The sequence below is a fragment of the Eretmochelys imbricata genome, chromosome 2, assembly GCF_965152235.1.
Source record: "Eretmochelys imbricata isolate rEreImb1 chromosome 2, rEreImb1.hap1, whole genome shotgun sequence".
NCBI lineage: Eukaryota > Metazoa > Chordata > Testudines > Cheloniidae > Eretmochelys > Eretmochelys imbricata.
In genome coordinates this window covers 221,744,443-221,760,095 of record NC_135573.1, presented here as the reverse complement: position 1 = coordinate 221,760,095, position 15,653 = coordinate 221,744,443, and the positions used below count along the sequence as shown (strand labels likewise).

At 37.9% G+C, this 15,653-nt stretch overlaps 1 protein-coding gene across 4 annotated transcripts in view; it reads right to left on the bottom strand.

The window, feature by feature from the left end:
* The window catches only part of SGCE (sarcoglycan epsilon), a 56,668-nt gene that overhangs the window by 39,482 nt on the left and 1,533 nt on the right, over window positions 1-15,653 (bottom strand). For 3 of the 4 annotated variants that reach the window (XM_077809399.1, XM_077809400.1, XM_077809398.1), the window contains exons 2-3: window positions 4,249-4,406; window positions 215-287 (exon numbers count right to left, since the gene is read on the bottom strand). In XM_077809399.1, coding sequence (XP_077665525.1) covers window positions 215-287; window positions 4,249-4,365 — 190 coding nt within the window. In that variant the 5' untranslated portion in view covers window positions 4,366-4,406. Of the gene's footprint in view, window positions 1-214; window positions 288-4,248; window positions 4,407-10,806; window positions 10,963-15,653 lie in introns of those variants that run through there. The other variant, XM_077809397.1, reaches the window with a different exon arrangement.

Genomic DNA, 15,653 nt, shown 5'->3' with positions numbered 1-15,653 from the left:
TAAATCAGCCCTGGTTAAAATGGTTTAGCAAAAAATAACAAACAGGATGAATGAGGACAGGGAAGTTTCCCTTACCTCCTCCTCACCACTCATGCTTTTAGTTGAAACACTGCTTAATGTTTGACAGTATTTTATCAAATCTTAAAAATCATGTAATCTTAACAATTTATCACTTATACAATCTAGAGTGCTGCAAAATCTCTTCTGTACATACCTTCTGCTGACATTATATTGATGATCAAGTTATGCCTTGCAGTCTCAAAGGTGCGCCTGTTATAAGCAGTGATCTGGAATAAAAACAGATGATACTAAAATGGTAGTACAAATATGAAAACCAAAATTAATTAATTCAGCATAGAAAAGTATTGTTTTTCTTAAATTAAAAGTATTCACTAATATATGTAATTATTTTTATTTTTGAATACTAAAAAAATAACTTCTATGGACTATAAATGTAGAAACATGAAAGATGAATGAGCAGGCCTACTGGCTTTGATGGAGCACTGTATTAAATAAAGACAGCTTATTGGGATTTTCAAACTAGTCTATATAGTTATTTATACTGCACTAATATTCTCAGATGCCACATGGATAACATATTTACGTACAAGTGGTAAGCCTACCCTAGTCCTGTATTCTTTTCTCTCTCAGCTCCATTTCAGGAACAAGAGGGAGCAGTTTGTTTCGTTTTTTTTTCCCGTATTTTTTTCTTGTTTTATTGACCTAAGTATGATAAAGTCAAAGAGTAGAGATGGGTTTTGTGTTTTGTCCTGAAGGCTGCAAGGTTTCTATTCATGCTTAGCTCCTGGTGGAGCTCACCTAACTGGTGATATTTATAGGAAAAAACACTGTAAGGTCTTTGGGACGGTGACCATCTTTTAGGTTTATATTTGTACAGTGCCTAGCACAATGGGACCTTGATCCATGAATGGGGCTTCTAGGCACTACCATAATACAAATAATAAGAATGCCAGGGTCTTTATCTTTAGGTGGTTTGAAAGCTAGTGGGAGATGCAGAGTATATGTTCCTTATTTCTGGAAAAATATGTCTCTGATGTAATTATGTACAAATACACAGAAAGGAACCTTTCTTGCATGAAGGATCTGTGGTATTCATCTGATGGTCAAACATAGTCCGCAGTGATTATTCTTTGACTGTGTTGAAAAGTTATACCATGACTGAACTCATAAGAATTTTGGAATATGGTCTATCAGAATTATGTATTTTTCCCTCTCCTTTCTTTTCCCCACATTACCCTCAAGAATATAGGTGTCTCATAATACAAACAGAAACAGATGGTCTTTTTCCAAAAGATCTCACAATCTAGCTTGACGTGATTCAACGAAGGGAGGTAACAAAATATCAGAAGGTGGAGGGCAGGACAGTGGTTACGTGAATGAAATTATGCAGTCTCTCAGGAAAGGGTAGGAATAGCATAGTGGAGCACATTAGTTAAAATAAACCAATAAATGACTAACTCACTTCTTGATGGTGTCCCCGTAAAAGTGGGTCTTGAAAGGGATTGGAATGAGGAGAGGATAGTGGTCTGGCATATTGGTTACAGGCAAATTTATGTAAGTGAAGAGAATAAAGCTTAAATTGTAAAAATAGCGTACTCTATGTAAAAGAAGTTAATTAAAAAATAATTGAAAATTAATCTCTAATTTGAGAGCTTTTAAACAGAAATTAATTTAGCACTGCAAAATTAAATCTGCTGAAAAACTAACTAACTGAAGCACTAATATTTAGCGTGGCATTCTTTCTTTTTTTTTTATTTGTAATTTCAGTTTAACAATAAATCCAAAAGATAGATAAATCACTTATTACACCTACATCACAAACTATATATTTAAAACTCCTATAAAAGATGCAAAAAACCATTTACCTATTTACTAGGGAGTAAATCAAATCAAATAAAATCAAGCTTTGGTAACAAGTAACCTATTTTAAACCTAAGCTGTATAAAATATATATCTACATTTTGATGTGAGCTATATATATATATATTTACATACAAGTGGTTGGCCTACCCTAGTCCTGTATTCTTTTCTCTCTCAGCTCCATTTCAGGAACAAGAGGGAGCAGTTTGTTTTTTTTTCCTGTATTTTTTTCTTCTTTTATTGACCTAAGTATGATAAAGTCAAAGAGTAGAGATGGGTGAACTATATATATATATAGCTCACATCAAAATGTAGGACCCAATCATGCATTGGTATCACTAGCATATTTCTGTGCTCATGTAGAATCTTCAGAACTATACTGGGATTTGCTAATGCATCTGTGCAAAGATCCTTGTACCTGTGCAAAGTTACACTGACTTCAGTAGTACTCTATACAGCAGCAAGAATCCATCCTCGCAGATCCTGATGCAGGTTTGGAAACAGACACGGCTCAAAAAAGAACAATTTTAAAAATAGTTTCTTTAAGCAATCCAGGGTTCTGATCCCGCAGACTATTCTGCACATGGTTAATAGTATGCATGTGATTAGTGCCACTGAAATCAATTGGACTAACCATATTGTAACGCTCTGTACCTCGGGGGAACACATAGCACCCACATGTTCATCCTTGTAAAATGATTGTGTGGTATCCAATGCAAAGTTTGTCATGTTGGGTGTCTTCAGAAGGCTCATGATGCACTGATCATTGTTGTTACAGTAGTGTTATAGGTTATAATTTCAAAGTATGTAGTTATGAGGCTGAAAATGTATCCTCATGGCTTAAAATAAGCCCAGGTAAAAACTCTCCAAGAGCAGAGAGGCAGTTCACACCTCATCAGGGCAGGTATGGAACATACCGAGCCCAGTCTCACAGGAACAAAGGATGCTGGCCTAGGCAACAACAAAAGGATCTGTTGGACTCTCAAGTGAGTCATCCCCCTTCCTTTGGCCAGTTTGGGACTGCAATGAGGTAATGCTCACCTGACCCTGAAGGGGGAAGGGCAAAGTCAAAAGGGAAGAAAGAACATGATAAAAGGAGGAGATGTTTGCCATGCTCTTCCTCTCTCTTCCACTTACATCTACAGACACCACACCAAGTGACTGTAGCACTGATCAAAGGGGAGAGCCTGGCTGAAGAGCAACCAGACAGCCTGTGGTGAGAAGCATCTAAGTTTGTAAGGGCATTGAAAGTGTTAAGATCAGCTTAGAATGAGTTTTGCTTTTATTTCATTTGACCAAATCCGACTTGTTATGCTTTGACTTATAATCACTTAAAATCTATTTTATAGTTAATAAATCTGTTTGTTTATTCTACCTGAAGCAGTGTGTTTGGTTTGAAGCATGTCAGAGACTCCCCTTGCGATAACAAGCCTGGTACACATCAATTTCTTTGTTAAATTGACAAACTCATATAAGTTTGCAGCATCTAGCGGGCATAACTGGACGCTACAAGACGGAGGTTCCTAGAGTTGTGTCTGGGACCAGAGATATTAGCTAGTGTCATTTGGTTGCACAATCCAACGAACAGTTTATATGCCAGAGGCTGTGCATGAGTGGGTGTTCTCACAGCAGAGCAGGCTGAGGCTGGCTCTCAGAGTCAAGGATTGGGGTGATCTAGCAGATCACCAGTCCAGATAACACTAGAGGGGAACGTTACACATGTACATAAAACTAACCACATGTGGAACTGTTTGTAGAATCAGAACCTAGGCTGCTGTTTACAGTTTTATCTTTGGAGAAGAACAAGTTAATAAAACCAAGAGAAGCAATTAATCAAGAGTTTGACACAAATATATGGCTGTCCAAGCAAAATTGGTAGAACTGGCAAGTTAATGTAGCAATTTTTTCATAATGTTGTGAGCTGCAGAGTTGCTCCATTGACTTCCTAATCTGTGGTGTGGGACCAAAGGCATGACTGAGAATCATACAGCTTTTATCTTTCAACTGCTATTCACTATATAATTAGTACTTTTAAAATTTTGGAATTATATTCATATTAGTGACATAGATACAACAAATAGTGATTTTTGTCAGCATTAGTAATTAGGAGATTAGAATAGGAAAACATTTGGTGTTAGTTATTAAACATGAATAATTTACCACTAAGTGATAAAAAGTAAATAAAAAACTCTGTTAATTGATTTAACAACTGTATTTGTTTGCACTGAAGGGAAAGAAAAGTGCAAAGTTAAATATTTAGATGTTCTTCATTTAATTGTTTATGAAGTTATTTTGCACACTATTTTATATTAAGGGATAAAGATTTAAAAATGAAATAAAACCTTCTAATGCTTTTAAAGGAAGTACCTCAATGATGGTTGGTTTGCCCACATTTTCTATAGTTGGTGATCCATACAATACTCCATCACTGTATGGTGTCCTCTGAATGTAGCGTAGCCATCCAGGTCTGTCAGGGTAACCCATTAAGTTGGTGTTAAATGTTATAGGATCATTACTTATCTCACCTATATAAGATATACAATATTAGAATGTTTTCAAAAAATGAAGTTTATGCAATTTGTTTTTGAAGTTTCCATTAAATAATTCTGAGTTCAGTTTTGTCATATAAACACAATTACTATAATGTTTTGTAACACATCATTGCAGTTCCATAGGGAAATAATAAAATTTTAATTTCTTATTATCAGTATAAAAGTGCAGTTTGAGAGAGCCACACTCCTGTGTCCATGCTTCAGCATGTGTAATTGGCAGGAATCCCATATTTGAAATGTATGGCCAAGAGCAGAGTACAGTGTGCTTGTACTGTCTTAGAGCCCTAATGACCCCTTCAGCTTCCACCCATCAATTGCTAGGTCCTGGGTTCATAGGGGCTTGGGTTTCCCAGAACACCAAATCATCCAGCCTCCCTACCAACAGAAGCAAAAGCCCAGTATTTCCAAGCAACAAAAACCTTTAATTTTTTTAAAGGCTCTAGAGACAATGTCTACCTCTGAGGACCTTAGTGTCAGAGGGAGACTCTGTTTTTTTCCTCACCTTACCATGTGTGGTCATGTCAAGACACAGGTCCTCAACACTGACAACTGGGCAACAGATTTGCTTTAGAGAAACTCTTTCAAATGTACCCGTTTCAGAAGATTGGAAAGAGGCAAACATTGCCAACAAGCTTGTGCCACAGGACAGAAAAGGAAAAGGATTTTATTTTAAGAAATTTGTGATAGCCTAAAAGACAGGAGGACAACAAGATTTCTCTGAGACAATTTTTAACCAGTAAAATAACACTTAAATATGGTGTGCTGGCCTTTTAAGGGTAAGCTCCTCATTGAACACTGTTCTGCTCCTGATTTCAGCACAGACCCCAGGAATGTTGTGATCTGTAGTTCCTAAAGTGATGAAAGTTTGAGACTCCAGACAAGGTATTCTGGGAATAAGGTAAATAAGCAGCTCTTTTTTCTCACAGCAGGAGGATGCAGATAATGAGTAGGAGCTGTGGACAGGAAGTATCTTGAAAGTAACAACAGGAAGGAGCAACAGGAGTGATGTAGTGGTGGGAGTCTGCTATAGACCACCGGACCAGGGGGATGAGGTGGATGAGGCTTTCTTCCGGCAGCTCGCAGAAGCTACTAGATCGCATGCCCTGGTTCTCATGGGTGACTTTAATTTTCTTGATATCTGCTGGGAGAGCAGTACAGCGGTGCATAGACAATCCAGGAAGTTTTCGGAAAGCGTAGGGGACAATTTCCTGGCGCAAGTGCTAGAGGAGCCAACTAGGGGGGGAGCTTTTCTTGACCTGCTGCTCACAAACCGGGAAGAATTAGTAGGGGAAGCAAAAGTGGATGGGAATCTGGGAGGCAGTGACCATGAGTTGGTCGAGTTCAGGATCCTGACACAGGGAAGAAAGGTAAGCAGCAGGATACGGACCCTGGACTTCAGGAAAGCAGACTTCGACTCCCTCAGGGAACGGATGGGTAGGATCCCCTGGGGGACTAACATGAAGGGGAAAGGAGTCCAGGAGAGCTGGCTGTATTTCAAGGAATCCCTGTTGAGGTTACAGGGACAAACCATCCCGATGTGTCGAAAGAATAGTAAATATGGCAGGCGACCAGCTTGGCTTAACGGTGAAATCCTAGCAGATCTTAAGCATAAAAAAGAAGCTTACAAGAAGTGGAAGGTTGGACATATGACCAGGGAAGAGTATAAAAATATTGCTCGGGCATGTAGGAATGAAATTAGGAGGGCCAAATCGCATCTGGAGCTGCAGCTAGCGAGAGATGTTAAGAGTAACAAGAAGGGTTTCTTCAGGTATGTTGGCAACAAGAAGAAAGCCAAGGAAAGTGTGGGCCCCTTAATGAATGAGGGAGGCAACCTAGTGACGGAGGATGTGGAAAAAGCTAATGTACTCAATGATTTTTTTGCCTCTGTCTTCACGAACAAGGTCAGCTCCCAGACTGCTGTGCTGGGCATCACAACATGGGGAATAGATGGCCAGCCCTCTGTGGAGAAAGAGGTGGTTAGGGACTATTTAGAAAAACTGGACATGCACAAGTCCATGGGGCCGGATGAGTTGCATCTGAGAGTACTAAAGGAACTGGCGGCTGTGATTGCAGAGCCATTGGCCATTATCTTTGAAAACTCGTGGCGAACGGGGGAAGTCCCGGATGACTGGAAAAAGGCTAATGTAGTGCCAATCTTTAAAAAAGGGAAGAAGGAGGATCCTGGGAACTACAGGCCAATCAGCCTCACTTCAGTCCCTGGAAAAATCATGGAGCAGGTCCTCAAAGAATCAATCCTGAAGCACTTACATGAGAGGAAAGTGATCAGGAACAGTCAGCATGGATTCACCAAGGGAAGGTCATGCCTGACTAATCTAATCACCTTCTATGATGAGATTACTGGTTCTGTGGATGAAGGGAAAGCAGTGGATGTATTGTATCTTGAATTTAGCAAAGCTTTTGACACGGTCTCCCACAGTATTCTTGTCAGCAAGTTAAGGAAGTATGGGCTGGATGAATGGACTATAAAGTGGATAGAAAGCTGGCTAGATTGTCGGGCTCAACGGGTAGTGATCAATGGCTCCATGTCTAGTTGGCAGCCGGTGTCAAGTGGAGTGCCCCAGGGGTCGGTCCTGGGGCCAGTTTTGTTCAATATCTTCATAAATGATCTGGAGGATGGTGTGGATTGCACTCTCAGCAAATTTGCGGATGATACTAAACTGGGAGGAGTGGTAGATACGCTGGAGGGCAGGGATAGGATACAGAGGGACCTAGACAAATTGGAGGATTGGGCCAAAAGAAATCTGATGAGGTTCAATAAGGATAAGTGCAGAGTCCTGCACTTGGGACGGAAGAACCCAATGCACAGCTACAGACTAGGGACCGAATGGCTAGGCAGAAGTTCTGTGGAAAAGGACCTAGGGGTGACAGTGGACGAGAAGCTGGATATGAGCCAGCAGTGTGCCCTTGTTGCCAAGAAGGCCAATGGCATTTTGGGATGTATAAGTAGGGGCATAGCAAGCAGATCGAGGGACGTGATCGTCCCCCTCTATTTGACATTGGTGAGGCCTCATCTGGAGTACTGTGTCCAGTTTTGGGCCCCACACTACAAGAAGGATGTGGATAAATTGGAGAGAGTCCAGCAAAGGGCAACAAAAATGATTAGGGGTCTGGAACACATGACTTATGAGGAGAGGCTGAGGGAACTGGGATTGTTTAGTCTGCAGAAGAGAAGAATGAGGGGGGATTTGATAGCTGCTTTCAACTACCTGAGAGGTAGTTCCAGAGAGGATGGTTCTAGACTATTCTCAGTGGTGGAAGAGGACAGGACAAGGAGTAATGGTCTCAAGTTGCAGTGGGGATATTAGGAAAAACTTTTTCACTAGGAGGGTGGTGAAACACTGGAATGCGTTGCCTAGGGAGGTGGTGGAATCTCCTTCCTTAGAAGTTTTTAAGGTCAGGCTTGACAAAGCCCTGGCTGGGATGATTTAATTGGGTATGGGTCCTGCTTTTGAGCAGGGGGTTGGACTAGATGACCTCCTGAGGTCCCTTCCAACCCTGATATTCTATGATTCTATGATTCTAAGTACCCTGGGCTGTGGCCATCAAAAGTACCATGTAGAGAACTGGATGGCTGGAGAAGAAGTGCCAGAAGAGGAAGCTTGATATTTAAGACTGTTTTATTAGGTGATGTTGGGAAGGGCAACGAACAAGTGGAAGCAAGTGAAGGAAGAGGCCTCAGAGAAGGAAACATGGGTTGGGGGGTGGGGAGGGTTGAACCACGCACTTGTTTCCTTTTCATCCCAAGTGTACAGCTGCCAGTAGAAGGCAGGAAGAACTTCCCATTCACTTTGCTGTATGAACAGAATGAGAGTTTGCACACACTTCAGGAAGAGAACCTGTAACCTAGAATGAGAAACATCAGAAAAAGATTGTGCAGACTCTCAAGGAGAGAGACCCAGGAAGCAACTGTGGGAGACTGGACAAAGAAAGTGTATGATTTGGACTTTCATAACCCAGATGATGGATGGTCTTCATTTTACTTGGAGAGTTAAACACAAACCAATTTCAAAAATCAATGAAACCTCGGGGTGTCAGGGGAAACTGAGAATCAACCACGATACTGCAGCAATATGCTAAGACATCAGTCAAACATGTTACCATGCAACACAGAAAGCCCTCCCAACATCACTTCTCTGGGAATTATCTCACCAGGGTGCTACAGTCGCTAGGGTTCATCATAAATTACCCCATTTCACAGTTTGTTCCTCAAAGTCAATTTTAATACATCAACAGTCTGAGATGTGGCTTGTTTCAAAGTCCTTTTCCAGGAAAGGCTCTATGATGCTAAGGATCTGGCAGAACAGATTTGTCATACACAGGTTTTAAACAAGGACTATATTGCAAATGTTGAGCCTTGATGATCAATGTGGTATTCATGATGCCTACAGGTGGGGCAATTTCAATGGATCATGAGGTCACAACTGTACAAGTCAGAGATTCACACTGCATCTGTGTAACATGCCTCAGACATGGAATTTAGGTAGCAATGTTCTAGAGACAATCTGCAATTAGGAAAGGACTTTCAAATTCCTTCCATTTACATCCCAAAGTTGTTATCTCAGGAGGGGACAAATTGGGCCTGAGATAGGCACATTTCACCCTATTATTGGCTGGCAGTAAAACTGTGTAGCTCCAGCAGTCACACACATGGAGCATAAACTCAAGAGTAAGGGTCTGTCAAGACATCCACCTTTAGAGAAGAAGATTAATGAAAATACAAATAAATTAAGTCATTTTTTCTCTTGAGAATATTTTAAACATATGACATTCAAACAAATGCTATTTTTAACCCAATGTGGTTTCAAGGTGCCATCTTCCAAAATCAAAATTAAAAAGATTGTCAATGAAGTAGAACTTCTCAATTTTACCTGCTTCTAGAAGGCTAAATAATTTATAAGCAAAGTGGGGGGAAATGTACTTTATCTTCATATAAGGGTTGAGTTCATCTCAAAAACATCTTTTCTATCTTGCTAATGACCTTCCTTTAGTTTTACTTCATGGATGTAAGTCAAAATACTATACTTATGAAAATATAGCCCTTTCTATGACAAAAGACTGCTTTACAATTTAAAAAAGTTACTGCATGTAGAAACAAAATAGGATTGAAACCAAGGGAGCTTTCATTTTCTTTGAAATAAAATAATCATCACTGCTCTATGTTAAAGACATTTAAATTTTTTATTTTAAATGTTCCTTGTGTATTTAAAGTTATTTTATAAAATGTATAAGATGCTTTTTGACACAAATTGTTAATATCATTATTTATTTTGTAAGAAACTGATACAATCTCAAATGGGGCATTTTTTACAAAAAACACCACGACTCAATCTTTTTAAAATTAAAATTAAGCTTGTACAACTACAGATTTAATGGGTTAGCAAAGAAAAGTGCCAGATTCTAATCTTAGATTCATAACATGCATTACTGAACATTTCAAAGTCCATAACTGGGCTTCTCAAGATGCACAGCAATGCATACCTGTAGTTCATAAGCCTTAAGATTTAAAACCACTTGAAATTATCCACTTACTTTACCAGTATAGAAGAGTCAGCCAAAGTTAAAAGTGTTGCAGTGATTTATGTTCAATACTGTACCACAAAGTATTCTAGATACATTTGAGATCTTGAATTTAAAAGTAAAAATGATCTTTTTCTATAACATGGAAGATCTAAGCATCCCATACCAGGCTTTGGATAAGGAGGAAACTCCCCCTTAAAGTATTCTCTCTCCAAAACATGAACAAAAAGAACTCCAGCAGAAGGGTATACATTCCGATCAGAGTGCACCTTAGAGAGAATCGTGTACACTGAAAAGCAGAAGGAAAGATAAGAGACAGAAAAGTAAAAAGTGAGACATGCTCTAGACAATACAGCATGCATTACTATGGAAATTTTCATTTCAAGGGAAAGGAAAGCAACAAGCATTAGATACCTGTTAATAAGTTTTTAAAAGGTTGTGTGGGTTTAAGAATACAATGCAAAACAAATCCTCTCTTTGCCCATTATGTATCCTCCAAGTCCTGTCCAAGATTCCAGTAAACAAAATTAGACAGTTTTTGATATTTCAAATGCTAATCACCTACTTTTAAAATAAATGATAATAATGATGGATAATGAAGAAGCCAATGAGTATTTTTGGAAACTTGTTTATTTGTGACATTCCATATATCAATAAAAACACACATGAGTGTATAATCAAATTTCCCCCATATTTTTAACAATAAAAATAAGGAACAGAAGGAACAAAGTAGACTATACTGGCTTAATAACTTGTTTTTAAAGTAATTAAATATGACTATTTAGTCAAATACATCTTGATGAAGGCTGTGCAAGCAAGAACTTCATTATTATACCTTATTGTAATTTTTCCTTGTTCTTTGTTATTCTGTATTTGTACACTATCAATAGCCTCAGAACATAGGGTAATATTCTTCCTGTTCTGCATGCAAGATTCCCATGGACATCTATGGTAGTTCTGTGCACAAATTGAGGGTAGAATGAATTATATTAATCACAGCACACACCAAGGGTAAAATAAAAATGTCATAATTCCTCAGTGGCATTTTAAAAAATATTTAGTATTTACTACAAAAATTGAGTGCTTTTCTCTTCTGATTACATCTCATGTTCTAAAAATACATATTACTATCAAAAGTGTATATGAACTATTTATATACAGTTATATTTGACATATCAGACATAATGTGAATTTTAATTTCTTTCTGTTGCTTAAGGGAAACTTCAGAAGCTAAATTTTAAAGGAGTCTCCATCCAGCCTCCCATTTTTCACCTACAATTGTGCAGGTACAGCAAACCAGGTATTCAGATAAAAATAGACATACCATCATTTTTATTTGCCGCGATTTGCAGATTCAAAATGGGAGCCTAATTTTAAAATCAAGCCCTATATATGGGATATAAAATTGCTTAGTTTTATATATGGCACTAATCTAAACAATAACATAATACATTGGTGTGACACCTCATCTTCCCATAAGTGAAGAAGATTCACATTCTGTCAAACTAGAATTTTACGAGTTTTTACATACCAGGATCATTCACAACAAACATAAAAAGGGACTCAGATAAAATTCCAATCCATTTTTATTTCTCTATTTAAATTATAAACTTGAACTCTTTTAGAAACAACTGCTTTTAATGTGTACACTGGGAAAATCTGATTGCACACACAACAAAAAAATAGAGTTGGATGGGGATGATATGTAATTCTCACAAATTCACATTGTGCACATCTGGATCCTTCCATGTTTTACTCAAATTGTTCAGCTGCTGGATTTACAATTGTGGGAGCCCTTCTTTTAGAGAACTAACAACTTGTTCTCATGAAAAACAGCTTTGATGGCAATCAAAATGAGACCCGCTCAGTGCCCTTTTCAGGGGTAAGCTTTGAAAAACATCATGTTAAGCAGCATTTCATGGCATTAAGATGGGCTGGCAAAATTATAAATCACCAAAAAACCTTCTACAACTGTCTGAATCTGGAGAAGAATGTGCATTCGTCCTAAGCTATCAGGGGATGAAAATGAACTTGCTCATTGAGTCCCCAGTTGTCATTCCCATGAGCCAGGCTGCAAAATATGGTGAGTGGGTTGGACAGAGTATCTGCAACTCCTAGACTGATGTCATAAATTATTAAATGCATGGTATGCTGAAGATTTTTCTCAATTTTTTAAATTATTTCATCTTCTATAGTCATCCTAGACTTAAGTTATTTCTCATTAAGTGCATTCACAAAAAGGATAAAGAAAAGTGTCAGATACTAGAAGACTTTTTTCTAATTATCTCATTGATAATTTGGGATTCATTAGGATGTAATGCCATCTTCACCAAAATTAAAATAAACTCCACTTTAAATATGAAGAGGCAATCCTCAGCTCATAAATTGTCATAACTACACTGAACAGAATGTAGCCAGCGGAGGGTCTGCCCCCAAAGACTGTAGACCCCCCCAAGCATAGAGTTTATTTGATAATGAGTATCAATATACCTTTCTGATAGGTGCTATGGAAGAGCGTGTAAAAATAGCAGATCTGCTAATGTAATATTTAATTTCAAGATGCATGGTCTTTTGAAACAAATTTTAGTGAACCTTTTTCTTTTAAGCATTAGCTAAACAAGATGTGCTTGAAATTTGGTGTTTCCAGTTTGCTATCTTTGATTTAATAACTCTGTTCTTTGGCATCTTCCAAACTGTGTGTTCATTCCCATTATAAATATATAAAGACAGGCTCAATGCCATATGCCTCAATATTTACTGTATTACTGTGTGTTAAAAGTGAGTTATATTTACTATCATAAATAGCCTCTCTAGCTTTCTAAAATAAATTCACTATTTTAAAGAACAGTACAATATAAGCAAAGGGGAATCCATGTCCTCCAGCTAGCTGAAGTGGAGCCACCACAGGCTGGCCAGCCTTCAGACATGCTCCTTCTCCAACAGAGCTACATGTGTTTGGGGCCATGGTGCCCGTGGTGAAGCTGCTGGGTCTCTATAATTCCCTGTCTGTGAAGAAGGCCCCTATGCTTGCAGCTAATAGGCACAGGAAAGTTTGGTGTGGGGCCCACTTCTGAACTCCCTTGTTGCCACCTAGATCACCCATTTTCACAGGGTGTGGTACCACGCCACAACTCCATCCATCACCATGCCCCTTCTGCCCTCTCAGCACTTGGTGTGTGTAGACCATCTCTATTACATGGTGGCCATATGCGCTTAACTCTCTGCACTGGGCAAAACTGGGGATCTGCACTGGCAGAATCACCACAGTGTGCTCAGTACTGTTGTGGATCCCCAACCACATGGTAGCACTACCTCTTAACCCACTGCCAGGATCAAGCCTTTATTGCTGATAACACCCAGTTGTGTCAAGATTTCTTTTTTCAGTTTTTCTTTAGGCCAAACTTATTGCATGATGTTTGCCCAAAAAACATTGCTGAACAACAGTTAGTAACAAACATTCTATTCCTTGCACCAGATATTAAGAGCTGGTTTTCTAAGACTATTACCTTCAATTGCCACATATATTACTGAGCTCCAGAAATCAATCTTTTTCTAATTGTATTTATATATTAATCCTGGTTATCCCAGTTGCCTTTGCCCAGAGTAAATTTGGTTTTATTAAATTATACTAAACTGCCACATCTTATAATAATTTTATCAATAAGAATAAATTCAAAAGATCTTGAAATATAAATACATTTTATGAAAAAAATCTGTATTAATAAATCAGTTATTGTTAATATATTTAAAGCAGATTTCATTTAACTAAACTAACCTAGAACAATTTGCTGCAATTTGCTGCATATAATCAAAGTTGGTAAGTACACCCACCATCTTGCCTTAGTGACCCAATAAAGTCTTGCACTTGCTTTTGTAAATAAACTATACATAGATCAAGGAAATAGAATTATATAGGAAATTGTATCTATCAAGAAAATCTGAAAAAGCAATTTGTAACATTAATAAGATTATTTACAGAACAGAAAAGGCGAGAAAAATATGCTGACTTGATGAAACCTAAAGAAAAATTTATTTTTCTGTTCCAGATGCTTTGTTTTATACCTTGAGACTTTAATACTACAGCAAAGATCAGTTTCAAAAAGGAGAATTAATGAAAAGGTAAGGTAAACTTTCTCCATAAAGAATACTTACAGAAGAATTAATAAGAGAGACTACAGTGGGGAATTTCTGCAGAAAAATTATTTCTCTGACATGTCTTAACTAGGCAGTTTACTGGATATTGCCACATACACTATAATGGGTGCTCCTGATAATGGAACATATTCTGTTGTTGAGGTAAGTGTGTACCATTGAGGACTTTCTGCAGATGTAAAAAGATGAAGTTGGTGGACAGTTAAAAATAAGCTTCAGAGGAACAAATTAATCCTAAAAATGACCTTACTAAATTGAATATGCTAAAAGCAGCTTTAGAATTTGGCCCACAGCTGGAATGGAATATAGGGTTTCTCTTTACTGAAAAAAATAGTGGTGTTTTAAAATGTTCACTGATATGTTTGGATTAATGTTTTTAACACTAATTAGCACCTAGTATAAAGTCCTATTTTAAAAAGTTGCCTACCAGTGTTACAATGCTTTAAATTTACAAAGCACGTTACAGACATTAGTTAACCCTGACAATAACCCTGTGAGTTAATTTATAGTATTATTGTAATTATTTTAATATAATCATTTTTATTATTAATACTGTTACCAGGGGGAGTCTTGGGTTAACCAAAACCAACTGACACATTTAAGCAGTAGTCGCTCTTTCTCCATAAGGTTGAAGTCCTGTTTAAAAGAGTGTATAAACTGTGTTAGCAAACATCTTTTAAAAAACAGTTCTATTTTCCTAATCTAGATGGGGCCTTGAAAGGTAGAATTCTACCCTCTGGGTATATATTAGCTTCATTAATGCTAATGTAATTGAGCACATGCATCCATAAAAGACACATTAATCCCATTTCCCCTTCTGTTTTAATCAATAATCCCCTGCCTTTAAAGGGCAAACTAAAATATTTTGAGAAAATAAACCCCCTAAATTTTCCTATCCCAGTTCCACTAATTGGTCCCTAGTATCTTAACATGTTATCTATCTACTTACTTATGCCCTCATTACCATATTATTTAAGCTTTGTACTCATTAATGGATTTTATCCTCATAGCACTCATGTGAGGTACAGAAATATCTCCATTTTAGAGACGGACAACAGAGGCACAAGGCACATTGATGGGGTTGCCAATTTTGGTTGGACATATTCCTGGAGGTTTCATCACATGACATAATCTTGCACTGAAGATTCATCTTTTAATCCTGGAGACTCCAGGACAACCCTGGAGGGCTGACAATCTTATATATTGATTAACATGCCACTCTGAAAGCCTGTTGCTGAGCTGGGAATTGTTTCCACTAGGTCTCCCAAGTCCTAGTTCAGAACCTAATCCACTAAACCATCTTTCTTACTTATGTATAATTCAGTACACTTTGAATGATATATTCTATTCATTGTACAGGATGAATTTTGACCTTACAGATATTTATCTTATAATCACATATGAATTGTAATAACACAACTCTGGAGACTGGTATTTGGAAAGTTCTCCTTCACAGCCTTTCCTCTCCCTCCCCCTGATGTTTCTTCAAAATGAGAAAGGAAGTGGAAGGTGAATCTTCGGTCCAGTATG